The 16784-nt window shown below is 44.7% G+C and overlaps 1 protein-coding gene across 1 annotated transcript in view; it reads left to right on the forward strand.

The window, feature by feature from the left end:
* LAMC2 (laminin subunit gamma 2) overlaps positions 1-16784 on the forward strand; it is a 69466-nt gene that overhangs the window by 44865 nt on the left and 7817 nt on the right. The window contains exons 10-19 of the mRNA XM_065937000.1: positions 576-758; positions 1626-1871; positions 4125-4270; positions 7781-7946; positions 8246-8451; positions 11560-11639; positions 13376-13525; positions 14033-14177; positions 14868-15017; positions 15551-15665. Coding sequence (XP_065793072.1) covers positions 576-758; positions 1626-1871; positions 4125-4270; positions 7781-7946; positions 8246-8451; positions 11560-11639; positions 13376-13525; positions 14033-14177; positions 14868-15017; positions 15551-15665 — 1587 coding nt within the window. The remainder of the gene's footprint in view (positions 1-575; positions 759-1625; positions 1872-4124; positions 4271-7780; positions 7947-8245; positions 8452-11559; positions 11640-13375; positions 13526-14032; positions 14178-14867; positions 15018-15550; positions 15666-16784) is intronic.

The raw sequence follows: 16784 nt of genomic DNA on the forward strand, positions 1-16784 counted from the left end.
AAGAGAGAGCCGTGCAGGAAAGGCGGTGCCTGAGCTCATTTCAGAGATGGGAAAGGATTAAGGAGAGCAGGGCTGGAGTCAAGGGAAGATGGACGCGGCGCTTTATTACATTCAATCCTTTTCATGATGGAAATGCCACAAGGTTGTGAGAAAGGTGCTAGGTTACAGGAAATGGCTGTCACGGTTCAGTGCTGGGTGGGGGAGCTGGTGTCAAATTTCAAGAATTGTTTGGGGAGATCAAAGGCAGTGTCAGGACCTGAATGAATGTGCCGACAAGTGGTGTAGTCAGGCCGTGGGTAACAGGGGAGCCGTGTTAAGTTATGGACGGTGGTAAAAGGAGTGTGGGTCTGCTTAGCCTGGGAGAGGGAGGGTGAGATTCAGGGTCGTGGCCATGTTTAGAGTTGGTTAGGAGGGCAGAGGGGAGGGCCAGCGATCAGGCACTCTGGGGAAAGCTGCAGAAAGGGAGGCTTTGAATTACTAAGCTCTGCCTCCCACGCGTCGTCCTCTGTATTAAAGGAAGTGGATAGTTTTACCTGCTCATTTCTCTGCCCCTCCATTCTCCCTCTTCGTCCCAGGAGACTGTTATTCAGGGGATGAGAACCCCGACATCGAGTGTGCGGACTGCCCCATCGGTTTCTACAACGACCCACACGACCCCCGCAGCTGCAAGCCCTGTCCCTGTCGCAATGGGTTCAGCTGCTCTGTGATGCCCGAGACAGAGGAGGTGGTGTGCAATAACTGTCCCCATGGCGTCACTGGTGAGGCCAGCTGCCCGCCCTGTCCTCCTGCCACGCGTCTGTCCAATCCAAGGGATTCCCAGGGACTTCTCGTGACTCAGGGTTATTCTCAATGGGCTCGTTTTAAAGATAAGGAGAGATCGATGCCCAAGAACTGAAGTGGATTGAAGAAGGGCAGGGTGTAGAGTTATGGGAGGACACATCTAACGCTGTTTTAAGAGGTTTGTAATTAGGAGGTGAAGTTGTCAGATGAAATATAGAGTTTAACTAAGTTTTTAAAAACGAACCCCAAGGAGGGACTTCCCTGATGGCCCAGTTGTCAATACTTCAGGTACCAATGGGGTAAAGATGGGGAGGGGTGGGGGTGGGATGTGGGGTTGAGGGATGGGTGCAGGTTTGATCTCTGGTTGGGGATCTAAGATCCCACATGCTGCATGGCCAAAAAACCCAAACAGAAACAATATTGTAACAAATTTAATATAGATTTTTTAAATGGTCCTCATCAAAAACAAGCAAAAAAAAAAAATGAACCAAGATAAAGAAGGGAAACTTAGTAACGTTATACATGTCACACCTCTCTGCTGGTCGGTCTCAGAGAAGACCTTATCTTGAGCTGCAGTCTTGGTGGTTTGGTGCTCCATCTGACTTTTCCCTAGCCAGCTTGTTAACTGGCAGGAAGGCCCCTGGTGGTACTTGTGTTCTAGAATCTGTGACCACCATGGCGTGGAAGAGTCAGCCTCTTGCTGTGGGTTCCTGCTCCTGAGCCTGCTGTTCTGGGGTCCCAGGTGGGGGAAGCTCTTCTAGGGGGTGACATAATTTCAGCCTCTGCCTCTGGTTTTGCTGCTCATCGATGATCACATGGGCAGCCTGACTCTTGGTTCCTTCCAGGCGCCCGCTGCGAGCTCTGTGCCGATGGCTACTTTGGGGACCCCTTTGGGGAACATGGTCCAGTGAGACCTTGTCAGCCCTGTCAGTGCAGCAACAACGTGGACCCCAGTGCCCCCGGGAACTGCGACCGCCTGACAGGCAGGTGTCTGAAGTGCCTTCACAACACGACTGGTGCCCACTGCGACCAGTGCAAAGCTGGCTACTACGGGGACCCCTTGGCTGCCAACCCAGCGGACAAATGTCGAGGTAGGACTGCACCCCTAGGCAGACTGGCCAGGCTGCGTGTGTGTGCATGTGTGTGTGTGCATGTACATGTGTGAGAACATATAAATGGGCAAGGCTGACAGCAGGTAATACTGTGATGCTCCTTTGGCTTCTCTGACCTGCCTGGACCTTTCACTGACCAGAAGTCTTAAGACCAATTTCCCCTGCAGCAGGGCTGTGACAGTCAGAGCCAGAGAATGTCGAAAGGGTTAAGGCTGAGTGGGAGAAGTGAAAAGGGTCAGGTTTACATTCCAAAGTGGAAGAGGAGATAAAATGGGGCTGCCTCCTATGCGTAGTCCCCAGGCTGGTAGGCAGGCAAGTGGCTGCCAGACCTGTAAGAGGAAGGTAATAAATGACTTGAGATGAAGCTTGGATACACTGAAGTGGGAGGGGAGTGGGCAGTAAAGTAGTTGGAGAGACCCTCTCAGGAAGTTTGTGTGATTGATGTATAGAAAGGTGACAGTCCACACGTCTACTCAGGAGGTCAGGCTTCAAAGCAGTAGCTCTCGTGGAGCATTCCTGGGCGCTGCTTCAGATCAGATCAAAGCATGAATGTGCAGACCGGGCCTCTTGCTCGGCCCTTCTTTCAAGCCATTGCACGTGTTCTGTTCTAGAGGCAAATTCAGTTCAAGGGAGCTGGCCTGCTACTTAGACTCACCCCTCAGTCACCAAGGTCCAAGACCAGCCTGGTGCACAGAATGCAGGAGCTTGCTTATTTTAAGGTCCAGAGTGGCTCTGGGGACCCAGATTGGAGGTTCCCCAGGAGGTCTGCAGGGCGCCCAGGGCCCCTCATTCACAACAGAGTGCCCAGCCCTGGAAATGCTTGAGGCTCTGTGCAACTTAAGGCTTCTACCCAGGGGCACAAATTCCACCTGCTCTGACCCCAGCTTGTGGGTTAGCTGTGATGTTCTATGATAGGAAGCATTCACATGACATCAGCAGTATGAGTTTAAGTCCAGTTTTTTAGCATACCTCTTGTATTATTCTGATCTTGCCAATTAATTTCTCTGAGTCTCAGTTTCCTCATATGGATGATTAATATTTTACTCAAAGTGGTTGCAAAGATAAAATAGCATATGAGAAAGCACACTGTAAACCATATAATTCCATCTGAAAAGAAAAGTGAAATTGTTAGTTGCTCAGTCATGTTCAACTCTTTGCGAATCCATATACTGTAGCCCACTAGGCTCCTCTGTCCATGGGATTCTCCAGGCAAGAATACTGGATGGGTTGCTGTTTCCTTCTCTGGGGATCTTCCCAAACCAGGGATTGAACCCAGGTCTCCTGCATCGCAGGCAGATTCTTTACTGTCTGAGCCACCAGGGAAACCCAAATCTATAAAGTGCTGTTAATAGAGATTTTGCTGCCTTTAGACAGTACAATTTTTTCACTGAACTGTCTTTTATCAAGCTCTTACTATGTGTGCAGTGTGGAGTTAGATACTGAGGTTATAATAATGAATAAGTCAGCCCAGCTCACAAAGAGCTCATAGGTTAATAAGGAAGACACGTAAATATGGAAGCAAATCATAACATTTGCTCAGACATTATTTCAAGTGTTTTGTGATCACTAAAGCTGGAGTACCCAAAGAATCACTCCATTTGAGCAGCATCTCACCCACTGTTATATCCTCAGCTCCTAGAACAGAACATGACACATAGTGCTACTGAATCAGTTTGACTGAGTAAAGGTTCTGCTTTACTGCATTTCCTACATCAAAGGCAGCAGAGCAGAAGGAAAATAGCACTGGCTCTTTCCAAGTTCTCATTCTTGCCATCTTCTTGTTGTATGTCCTAGGACAGATTACTCAACCTCTCTGAGCCCATATTTCTCACCTGTAATATATAGAGAGATGTCTACATCTGGCATATTATAGGCCCGGAAGAAATGCTACTTTCCCTGTGAGCAAACCCAGAGTGTCTGCAGAATATCCAAGAGACTTACAATTTAATGGGGGGAAGTAAATCAGTGTCTGTAGAAAGGATGGACTGTTGAAGTGTCTCTTCATCCACACACACACACCAAACAAACCTGCCAGATGATTCCCAAGACCTCTCTGTGTTGGGAATGTGCTTGGAGATATAGCCAAGAAACTAATCCAACACAACATGAATCAACAAGGACAAAGAAGAGTTCTTTGCTCTGGGTAACTGGATCTTCCTTTTATCTTTGCTATACCTCCAGGTTCCAGAATTAGTTTGACATGAAAGCTTCCTGTTTGTCTTTTGTCTCTAGCTTGCAACTGCAACCCAATGGGCTCGGAGCCCGTGGAGTGTAGAAGTGATGGCAGCTGTGTTTGCAAGCCAGGATTTGACGGCCTCAACTGTGACCATGCAGCATTAACCAACTGTCCAGCTTGCTACAATCAAGTGAAGAGCCAGGTGTGCATGCTAGCCAGCCCTCACCTTCACAAGTAAAATCCTGAAGAAGTATATTTTGGGTGGTTCTGTCACAAACCCAGGCTCCTCCTAGTCTCCTGAGGACAGGAGTGAGGATTACTATTTCTCTCTTGAAAAATTGTTATGTTAAATAGTTTCCCTGTAGTAGTAATAATACTTCAGAGTTATGTTATATTTACCAGTTTTGAGAAATATGTTATTTTTCAAAAGTCACATAGGGGGAACTGAAAATGCCACCCATGTCCACTGAATCTGAATTCAGTGCTCTATTATAATATGCCACTTTCTAGATGGATTTTTTCTAAGACATGTCCTTATGAAACAAACAAAGGAAACCTAAACATATAAAAGAGATGTCATGGATCACTGCCTTGTCATGGCAAAGGGGCTTGCATAACTCAATGAAGTTATGAGCCATATTGTGCAGGGACACCCAAGACAGGCTACAGTGAAGAATTCTGACAAAACGTGGTCCACTGAAGGAGGGAATGGCGAATCTCTCCAGTATTCTTGCCTTGAGAACCCCATAAACACTATGAAAAAGCAAAAAGATACTACACCAGAAGATGAGCCCCCCAGGTTGGAAGATGTCCAATATGCTACTGGGGAAGAGCAGAAAAATAGCTCCAGAAAGAATGAAGTGGCTGGGCCAAAGTGGAAATAGTGCTCAGTTGTGGATGTGTCTCGTGGTGAAAGTAAAGCCCGATGCTGTGAAGAACAATGTTGCATAGGAACCTGGAATGTTAGGCCCGTGAATCAGGATAAATTGGATGTGGTCAAGCAGGAGATGGCAAGAGTGAACAGTGACATTTTAGGAATCAGTGAGCTAAAATGGACAGGAATGGGTGAATTTAATTCAGATGACCATTGTATTTACAATGGTCTGTGCAAGAATCCCTTAGAAGAAATGGAGTAGCCCTCATAGTCAACAGAAGAGTCTGAGATGCAGTACCTGAGTGCAATCTCAAAAATGGCAGAATAATCTCAGGTTGTTTCCAAGGCAAACCATTCAGCATCCCAGTAATCCTTGACCACTGATGCTGAAGTTGACTGGTTCTGTGAAGACTTACAGGACCTTCTAGAACTAACACCAAAAAAAGGATGTCCTTTTCATCATAGGGAGCACAAAAGTAGGAGCACAAAAGTAGGAAGTCAAGAGATACCTGGAGTAACAGGCAAATTTGGCCTTTGAGAACAAAATGGAGCAGGGCAGATGCTAACAGAGTTTTGCCAAGAGAACACACTGGTCATAATAAACACCCTCTTCCAACAACACAAGAGATGACTCTACACATGGACATCACCAGGTTGTCAATATTAAAATCAAACTGATTGTATTCTTTGCAGCTGAAGATGCAGAAGCTCTATACAATCAGCAAAAACTGGGGAGCTGACTGTGGCTCAGGTCATGAACTGCTTATTACCAAATTGAGACTTAAATTGAAGGAAGTAGAGAAAACCATTAGGCCATTCAGGTATGACCTAAATCAAATCCCTGATGATTATATAGTGGTGGTGACAAATACATTCAAGAAATTAGATCTGATAGAGTGTCTAAAGAACTATGGACAGAGGTTCATAACCTTGTGCAGGAGGCAGTGACCAAAACAATCCCCAAGAAAAAGAAATGCAAGAAGGCAAAGTGATTATTTGAGGAGGCTTTACAAATAGCTGAGGAAAGAGAAGCAAAAGACAAGGGAGAAAGGGAAAGATATACCCAACTGAATGCAGAGCTCCAGAGACTAGCAAGGCGAGATAAGAAAGCCTTCTCAAGTGAACAATGCAAAGAAACAGAGGAAGACAATAAAATGGGGAAGTCTAGGGATCTCTTCAAGAAAATTGGAGACATCAAGGGAACATTTCATGCAAGGTTGGGCACAATAAAAGACAGAGATGGTAAGGGCCTAACAGAAGCAGAAGAGATTAAGAAGAGGTGGCAAGAATACACAGAAGAACTATACAAAAAAAAAAAAGTTTTACTGACCCAAATAACCATGATGGTGTAGTCATTCACCTAGAGCCAGACATCCTGGAAGTCAAGTGGGCCTTAAGAAGCATTACGAACAACAAAATTTCACTTCAAGGCAAATAGAAGGAGAAAAAGTGGAATCAGTGACATTTTATTTTCCTAGGCTCCAAAATCACTGTGGATAGAGACTGCAGCCATGAAATGAAAAGATGCTTGCTTCTTGGAAAGAAAACTATGACAAACCTAGACAGCATATTTAAAAAGCAGAGACTTCACTTTGCCAACAAAGGTCCATATAGTTGAAGCTATGGTTTTTCCAGTAGTCATGTACAGATGTGAGAGTTGGACTGTTAAGAAGGTTGAGAGCCAAAGAACTGGTGATTTCAAATTGTGCTTGAGAAGACTCTTAAGCAGCTTGGACAGTGAGGAGTTCAAACCAGTCAATCCTAAAGGAAATCAATCCTGAATATTCATTGGAAGGACTGATACTGAAGTTGAAGTTCCAGTACTTTGGCCACGTGATGTGTAGAGCTGTCTCACTGGAAAGCCCCCCTCATGCTGGGAAAGATAGAGGGCAGGTGGAGAACGGGGTGACAGAGGATGAGATGGTTGGGTGGCATCAGCAACTCAATGGACATGAGTTTGAGCAAATTTCAGGATGTAGTGAAGGACAGGGAAGCCTGGCGTGATGCAGTCTATGGGGTCGCAGAAGGTTGGACACGATTTAGCAACAGAACAACAACAGCATAAAAGATATGAGGAATCTAAAGGTGTCAGGGCTGTCCAAACAGGAATGGCCTCCAGAAATTTCTCATTCAAATTCCAGAGAAGAATGAAATTGATGTTGTTGTTGTTAATTATGAATTATTATTTTTACTGAAGTGAAGGACGGGGGAGGAAAGGGTCCAAACAGAGCCCAAATGTAGAACAAACTCAACTTGTTTTTTTTAATTTATCTATTTAACCAGCCTCTATAGCACTTACTCTATTCCCGGCACTATTCTACAAATACTAACTCATTTAGTCCAAATAATAAGTCTGTGCGATATTATTATCCTCATCCTACGGATAAAGAAAGTGACTTGCCTAAGGTCACATAGCTAGTGAGTAGTGGAACCAGGATCCAGACTCAGAAAGTCTAGGCTCTAGAGTCTGAATCTTACCATGACATGCCAAGCATTTCTGGACTTGTAGCCACTAGCCCCTGGACGCATGCATGGGCTCAGTCGCTTCAGTCGTGTCTGACTCTTTGTAACCCTGTGGACTGTAGCCCACCAGGCTTCTCTGTCCGTGGGATTCTCCAGGCAAGAACACTGGAGTGGCAACCAGTATTTCCATGCCCTTCTCCAAGGGATCTTCCCGACTCAGGGATTGAACCGGTGTCTCTTTTGTCTCCTGCATTGACGGGTGGGTTCTTTACCACTAGTTCCACCTGGGAAGCCTTAGCCCCTGGATACCTGCCATATAATATTCCACCATGAATTCCATCCTCTGTTCTAATCCTCTTTCCTTCATGGTTTCAGATGGATCAGTTTATGCAGCAACTTGAGAGCCTGGAGACCCTGGAGACCCTGATTTCGAAGGCTCAGGCTGGCGGAGGAGCAGTACCTGACGCAGAGCTGGAGGGCAGGATGCAGCAGGCTGAACAAGCCCTTCGGGACCTTCTGAGAGAAGCCCAGATTTCAGAAGGTGATGGAGGCCTGTTTCACACAGGAGAGAATTCAGAGGCTTAGAAAGCAGTCCCCTGGGTCATAGAATCTTTGGTGGTAACAGTTCAGCAGATGTCTCTGCCTCACCCTTGCGGAGGTGGCAGAACTGTCTGTGATGTTCTCCTGAGATTTGAAATGATGGAGATGAAAGAGCATGCATTCACATACTGGGCTACTACTGTTTTGGTGAAAGCCAGTCAAAGTCACTTTTTCAGCCCTCTGTTTTTGATGACTTGACCCCGCAACGTGCTCATCCTCCTTTTCCTTGTTGGTATTCAGGTGCTATTAGATCCCTCAACCTCCAGTTGGCCAAGGCCAGGAGCCAAGAGAATAGCTACAGGACCCGCCTGGATGACCTCAAGATGACCGTGGAGAGACTTCGGACCCTGGGCAGCCAGCATCAGGACCGAGTTCAGGATACTCGCAGGCTCATCTCGCAGATGCTCCTGAGCCTGGAGGAGAGCGAGGCTGCCCTGCGGAACACTGTAGGTGGTGCTGGGTTAGGGGGTGAGAGTCCCTGCTGAGCTGGGGGACCCACGGCGTGTGTCACGGGCTCACTTTGTCTCTCGGGTTTTCTGGTCTCTCTGGTAGTCAGAAGGAGTTCTCTTCCTTGCAGCGGTCACAACTTTCTTTGGCTTCTTGCCAGTTCCCATTTTATGCTTTATGGCTTCCTAGGTGGCTCAGTGGTGAAGAATCCACCTGCCAAGCAGGAGATGTGGGTTCGATCCCTGGGTCAGGAAGATCCCCTGGAGGAGATGACAACCCACTCCCGTATTCTTGCCTGGGAAATCCTATGGACAAAGGAGCCCAGCGGGCTGCAGTCCATGAGGTCACAAAAGAGTCGGATACAACTTAGTGACAGCCTTTCTTTTTCACCAGTTCATTTCTTGCTACCTGTAGCACAGTCTTCCCCCTTCTTTCTGCCTGTCTTTTAGCTTGTTAGCTCTTGGAGGGCAGGATTCAATTTTGTTCATCTTTACTTTCTCAGCCCATAACACCAAGTGTGGCTCTGACAAATGTTTGCTATATGAAGGAATGAATGAACAAAATGAAGAGGGAAGGAAAGAATTAGGAGGGAAGGAAGGAGACCAATAAAAACATGGTGATGCAAATAGGGAAAAAATTGTTATAGTATGATTTTCCTAATGATGTTGCTTGTGGTGTGATAGGAGGAGGAGATCTGAATGAACATTCTTGTCTTTCTGAATAAAGGAGGCAATGGTGACAATATTGTAAGATGGGAAGTGGATAAAGAAAGCTGGAAGATAAATCAAATATAAACCTGGGAAAATGAAGGATTTAAAAGTAGTGTGTATTGATTTTCCTTTTGTAGAATATTCAGAAAATAAATGTCCTCTCTGATCTCATTGCTACGAAATAACTATCATTAAAACTTGGCCTATGTTCTGCTGGACTTTAAATATATATGAAGATATAAACATGCATATATTTTAAAATCCATTTATATATACAGACTTTTTTTGAACTTGGATTTCTATTTGATTCAAGTCTCTACTTTTTTTTTTTTTTTTTTTTAATGTAATGACCATGGTAAACCAGGGACTCTTGATGTGTCAGGATGGAGAATTCTGTGTGACTGGAGGCCTTACAAATAGCTGTGAAAATAAGGGAAGCGAAAAGCAAAGGAGAAAAGGAAAGATATTCCCATTTGAATGCAGAGTTCCAAAGAATAGCAAGGAGAGATAAGAAAGCCTTCCTCAACAATCAATCCAAAGAAATAGAGGAAAACAACAGAATGGGAAAGACTAGCGATCTTTTCAAGAAAATATCTTTTCAAGAGATACCAAGGGAACATTTCATGCAAAGATGGGCTCAATAAAGGACAGAAATGGTATGGGCCTAACAGAAGCAGAAGATATTAAGAAGAGGTGTCAAGAATACACAGAAGAACTGTACCAAAAAAATCTTGATGACCCAGATAATCACGATGGTGTGATCACTCACACTCACCTAGAGCCAGACATCCTGGAATGTGAAGTCAAGTGGGCCTTAGAAAGCATCACTACGAACAAAGCTAGTAGAAGTGATGGAATTCCAGTTGAGCTATTTCAAGTCCTAAAAGATGATGCTGTGAAAGTGCTGCACTCAATATGCCAGCAAATTTGGAAAACTCAGCAGTGGCCACAGGACTGGAAAAGGTCAGTTTTCATTCCAATCCCAAAGAAAGGCAATCCCAAAGAATGTTCAAACTACTGCACAATTACACTTATCTCACACGTCAGTAAAGTAATGCTCAAAATTCTCCAAACCAGTCTTCAGCAATACGTGAACCATGAACTTCCAGATGTTCAAGCTGGTTTTAGAAAAGGCAGAGGAACCAGAGATCAAATTGCCAATATTTGCTGGATCATCAAAAAAGCAAGAGCGTTCCAGAAAAACATCTATTTCTGCTTTATTGACTATGCCAAAGCCTTTGACTGTGTGGATCACAATAAGCTGTGGAAAATTCTGAAAGAGATGGGAATACCAGACCACCTGACCTGTCTCTTGAGAAATCTATATGCAGGTCAGGAAGCAACAGTTAGAACTGGACATGGAACAACAGACTGATTCCAAATAAGAAAAGGAGTACATCAAGGCTGTATATTGTCACCCTGCTTATTTAAGTTATATGCAGAGTACATCATAAGAAACGCTGGGCTGGAAGAAGCACAAGCTGGAATCAAGATTGCCAGGAGAAATATCAATAACCTCAGTTATGCAGATGACACCACCCTTATGGCAGAAAGTGAAGAGGAACTAAAAAGCCTCTTGATGAAAGTGAAAGAGGAGAGTGAAAAAGTTGACTTAAAGCTCAACATTCAGAAAATTAAGATTATGGCATCTGGTCCCATCACTTCATGGCAAATAGATGGGGAAACAGTGGAAACAGTGTCGGACTTTATTTTTTTGGGGCTCCAAAATCACTGCAGATGGTGATTGCAGCCATGAAATTAAAAGATGCTTGCTCCTTGGAAGGAAAGTTATGACCAACCTAGACAGCATATTAAAAAGCAGAGACATTACTTTGCCAACAAAGGTCCGTCTAGTCACAGCTGTGGTTTTCCAGTGGTCATGTATGGATGTGAGAGTTGGACTGTGAAGAAAGGTGAGCACCGAAGCATTGATGCTTTTGAACTGTGGTGTTGGAGAAGACTCTTGAGAGTCCCTTGGACAGCAGGGAGATCCAACCAGTCCATCCTAAAGGAGATCAGTCCTGAGTGTTCATTGGAAGGACTGATGCTGAAGCTGAAACTCCAATAGTTTGGCCACCTCATGCGAAGAGTTGACTCATTGGAAAAGACCCTGATGCTGGGAGGGATTGGGGGCAGGAGGAGAAGGGGACGACAGAGGATGAGATGGCTGGATGGCATCACCAACTCAATGGACATGAGTTTGGGTAAACTCCGGAAGTTGGTGATGGACAGGGAGGCCTGGTGTGCTGCGATTCATGGGGTTGCAAAGAGTCAGACACGACTGAGTGACTGAACTGAACTGACTGAATGACAAGAGGTTCAGGCAAGACAGCTGTGAAACCTGCTTAGGCTCCATGGCTCCCAGCAAAGCCTTAACCATTTGTCCTTTTTCCACAGAACATTCCTCCCTCAGAGCACTACACGGGGCCAAATGGCTTTAAAAGTCTAGCTCAGGAGGCCACGAGACTGGCAGACAGGTGAGTAGTACTGGAGGGTGCCCTGCTTCAGACCACCTCTGTGAGGCCAAACTTGAACAACTCTGCTGAGTAGTCAGGACCAAAGCTCCATCCTGATTACCTCCAGGCTCCGTTGCAGCCATCCCCCTGCCCTGAAGCCATTTTATAACCGCTTGGCTTTCAGTGTATGTAGGTGGCCACTGGGCCAGGTCATTTGGCAGGAGTTGGGGATGGGGCGTTTCTTTTCCAGATTTCTCTGTGACTCATGGTATGGCTTCGGTGTATGTCAGATGTAATTCCTTGGGCCCAGTGAAGTGAATCAGCCCTTGGAAAAGAGTACTTTGCAGCTTTGAGGGACTCCCACACCAAGCCTGGGAACAAGTAACAATGAGTTGTTTGCTAGCCTGTGGGGGCCCAGTGTGCAGAGGGAGAGAATTCCCTCCTGCAAACCGGCTCTGCAGGGCCCTGGAAATCACAGGCAGCTCCTTAGTCCTTGCTGATTGCAAATCCTACAGTCAGGATTGATGTTGAAGAGGTTTGCTCCTGGCAGAGGGCTCAGCAAGGTGGCAGGCTTTGCTAATCCTGAATGGAATTTAGTCGGCAGAAGGGGGCTGGCTGGTGTTCTCATAGTGTGAGCTGCCTCCTGGATTTGTTTTCATCAGTTTCTAGAACCAGGAGGACAAAAGCAACTGGGAAACTGTTATCGATGGGCTTTGTCCCCCTTAATGTTGGGCTAAGTTTAAAGATGCAGCAAAAAGTGGAGAGGGAGTTGGATCCTGGATAAAATAAAGCCTAGGGATTTCTCCTGCAGAAAACAGTTTATAAATGCAGTATTTATCACCCTGAGATTTCTCCTATCCATCTCCATAGTTTCCCCTGATTATGCTATAAATGGAGTAGATCATCAAAAAAGTTTAGGACGTGAGACTACTTCTCAGAACACCTTCTGCTTCTTGATAGGATCTCTAATAGAGGAGCTCCGTCTCATTTGGGTCATTTCTGTTTGTTTTTTTAAGTCAAAGCAGTTCTCTTACTCCTCTCCCTTTATTTAAATAAAAGGCCTAAAGGACACTCTTTACATCCTTCCACATCATTTCTTTTTAGATTCCACATATAAGGGGTGTCATATGATATTTCACCTTCTCAGTCTGACTGACTTCACTCAGTATGACAATTTCTAGGTCCATCCATGTTTATGCAAATGACACTATTTCATCCTTTTTAATGGCTGAGTAATATTCCATTGCATACATATATCGCATCTTCTTTATCCATTCCTCTGTTGATGGGCATATAGGTTGCTTCCGTGTCTTGGCTGTTGTAAATGGTGTTGCAGTGGACACCGGGATGCATGTGTCCTTTCTCATCATGTTTTCCTCCAGATATATCCCCAGGAGTGGGATTGTAGGTCATCTGGTAGCTCTATTTGGGAGGAAGGGGTAGTTAGGGATTTGGGGATGGACGTGTACACACTGCTATATTTTAAATGGATAACCAACAAAGACCTATTGTACAGCATGTGGAACTCTGTTCAGTGTTATGTGGCAGCCTGGATGGGAGGGAAGTTTCAGGGAGAATGGATACAAGTATATGTACGACTGAGTCCCTTTGCTGTTTACCTGAAACCATCACAATGTTGTTCATCGGTTACACCCTACTACAAAATAAAAATGTTGTTGTATGGCAAAAAAAAAATTTTTTTTTAAATAATAAAGGAAGCCTTTGCTATAAAAACTCATTCTTTTTGATCCTTTCAGCCATGTCGAGTCAGCCAATAACATGGAGCAACTGGTCAGGGAAACTGAAGACTACTCCAACCAAGCCCTGACCTTGGCGCGCAAGGCTGCTGCTGAAGGAGGCAGCAGCGGCAGCCTCCGTGGCTCCGTGGTGCAAGAGCTTGTGGGAAAGTACGTTTCAGCAGGTCCTCACTATAATCCGCTCCCTCTCAGGGTACAATGCAAAGGTCTGAGGGATGCTGTGTTCCTTTAAATGTATCAATAGTAAGAAGGACACGAGAATGAGCATGTTACTTTGGAGGAAAGCAGATGCCTTTAAGACTGGAAGAAAAACTTACTCTAAGTAAAGTTTCAGTTTTGATTTAGAGATTGTGTATTTGTAGACATGGTACCATCTGTGGTGTTTAAAGGATGTGAACATACCCATCTGGTGGCATGGAGCATATAAGCCTAATATATTCATGTGATTAAGAATTGGGAAACTTGGGTTGAATTTTTCTGACCTAATCTGTGTAAACTCTAATGTCTGTGTTTAAATTGTGGAAAGAGACGCATATTAGACATTTATGCTCGTCTGGTTCTTCGGATAAAACCTGACGACATATTTTTAACAGAATGAATTTTTGCTTTTATTAAAAAAAGCGAATTTTCAAAGTCCGCTGTCTTCACTCCCTGCAGATTGGAGAAAACCAAGTCTCTGGCCCAGCAGCTGTCGAGGGAGGCCAATCAAGTTGACTCTGAGGCAGATACATCCTATCAGCATAGTCTCCGCCTTCTCAGTTCAGCAACTCAGCTTCAGGGGGTCAATGATCAGTCCTTCCAGGTAAGAGCACCTAACCTCTGCAGTGATGTACAGAAGAAGGGCCATAATGCTTTCTTCTCAGGGGATTCCATTGAATTGTTCAATCATCCAGTTTTTTCCTCCATATTTACCTTTCTTGCTTTAAATTAGGAAGAGCATTTATCCTCCTCTTATCTTTGTTCTTAAACTCCAATCTTGATCCTGATCACACCTTGGTTCACATCCTGAGCCTATTTCTGTTAGTGAATACAAGTTTTCTATCTCTTGCCTAGTTTGGGGGACTGTTGAAACCTGTACAAAATTACTATAGGTAAATTTTGGTATTTACCTTTGGGCCCAACCTATAGTGTATCTTCATGTATACCCACTTGGAAGGCTTTTTTTCCCCCCTCTAAAGTTTGTGTTGTTTCTGTCATCAATTCCTTTAACTATTCCAAATTTATTGGATTAAGATTCAGCTTTCTACTCACAGCAAAAAGCTTTCAGTGATTTTTCACACATAGGAAACAGTAATAAAAAACGCAGAGCAGACATAAAATTCGTTTGCTAGTTGAGGGGCATGCTGCCTGACTTGCATGAGGAATGTTGCCTTTTTTTGTTGGACTTTGGGCCTGGATTGTTGTTTTCAGACAGTGATGGCAGGTCCTAGGAAGACTGGTGTGGCACCTGGTGAGCAGAAAGTAAGGCTTTTTCATTTTGGTGGACTCACAGGTAGAAGCGAAGAGGATCAGACAGAAAGCTGACTCTCTCTCAAGCCTGGTGACTAAGCGAATGGATGAGTTCAAGCGTGTGCAAAGCAGTCTGGGAAACTGGGAAGAAGAAACCCAGAAACTCCTAGAGGATGGGAAGAATGAGAGACAGGTATCCTTTGTCACTTTGTTCCTTCAGCAGACCCGTATTGAATGGCTACCAGTAAGAGGAACCATCAAAACTCTCAAGAGGTCATGGTATTGTTGCTTACGGAGACCTTAATGTGATTATCTCAGTTCCGCTCACTGAGTCAGCCCTCCAATGTAAGTATAGGACTGAGATCTCCTGGGCCCAATTTTGATCTAGCTCTGTCTATGAAGACATATGTCTATACTTCCTCGGTATATATGACATATATCTGTGAAGTATATGTCCATACTTCAGGAAGTATCTAGAGTTTAAAATGAAGATTTGCAAAACTGTTCTTGTCCCTGAGTAGAGCTCGAGACTGTCCTCCATGTGGAGTCCTACTGGGTCATCAGGTTATAAAGTTTGTGGTCTCAGGTTGTGGAGGGGTTTGCTGCAGCACCCCTAGACTCCAGGAATCACAGTTCTCTGTTGTGAGTAGCAGTGTGTCAGAGTGACTATGCTCTGCCCTGTGTGTGTTACATTTACTCTAATCTTGTTCGGCCGCCCATTTACAGAAATCAGATCAGCTGCTTTCCCGTGCCAACCTTGCTAAAAGCAGAGCCCAAGAAGCACTCAGTATGGGCAATGCCACTTTTTATGAAGTTGAGAACATCTTAAAGAACCTCAGAGGTGAGTATTTCAGGGTTCAGATCACTTGAGTATTTTAAAGGTATAAACGTGACTTTGGTTTATTTTGAATCTTCATAAATCTCTGTAAGTGGCAGGCATGTTGAGGTATTAATAGACACTCAATAAATATCTTTGTAAAGAAAAACATTTTAGAATATTTAATATAGTAGAAACAGTTGTGCAAACTGAAAGTGTTAATTGCACAGTTGCGTCTGACTCTTTGTGACCCAATGGACTGTAGCCCGCTAGGTTCCTCTGTCCATGGGATTGTCCAGGCAAGAATACTGGAGTGGGTAGCTATTCCCTTCTCCAGAGGATTTTCCCAACCCAGGGGTCCAACCCAGGTCTCCCGCGTTGCAGGCAGATTCTTTACCATCTAAGCCACCAGGGAAGCCCGTATTGTACTAAATGTCAAAGGGCTTGAGTTCTGATCTATGCTCAATCATGTGATTAGGCTGAGCTGGCTGTGTGACTGTAGGCAAGTCACACAACCTTTCCAGACTCTGATTTTCCCATCTCTAAATGAAGAAATTTGAACTAAACTGCCTCGAAAGTCCTGCAGAGATCTGATATCTCACTACCATATAGATAATTTTCTTTTCTCTCCCTTTCTTTCTTTCTTCCTTTCTCTCTCTCTGTCTTTCTTTCTTTGGCCTGGTTGGTTCCAATACAGAGTCAGTGAGGTTGCCTTGTGATAAATGATATAGAACAAGCTTTGTCATAGCATCTAGATTCCAGGAAATTTGGGTTTGTGCCTTGCAGTGCGTGCATGCTAAGTCGCTTCAGTTGTTTCCGACTCTTTGTGATCCTGTGGACTGTAGCTGGTCAGTCTCCTCTGTCCATGGGGTTCTCCAGGCAAGCATGCTAGAGTGGATTGCCATGCCCCCCTCCAGAGGATCTTTCCGACCCATGGATTGAAGCAGACTCTTTTCTGTCTCCTGCACTGGCAGATGGGTTCTTTACCACTAGCGCACCTGGGAAGCCTTGCAGAGATTTGGTTAAAGTTTCTGGCTTCTTCAGTAAAGAACAACAATAAAGACATTTTCAAGTCTTGGGATTTTCTTCTTCACAGGATACCTCTCTACCCATTCTATTCAATTGCTAACTACTGCCATTGGC

The sequence above is a fragment of the Muntiacus reevesi genome, chromosome 5, assembly GCF_963930625.1.
Source record: "Muntiacus reevesi chromosome 5, mMunRee1.1, whole genome shotgun sequence".
NCBI classification, from domain to species: Eukaryota; Metazoa; Chordata; class Mammalia; order Artiodactyla; family Cervidae; genus Muntiacus; species Muntiacus reevesi.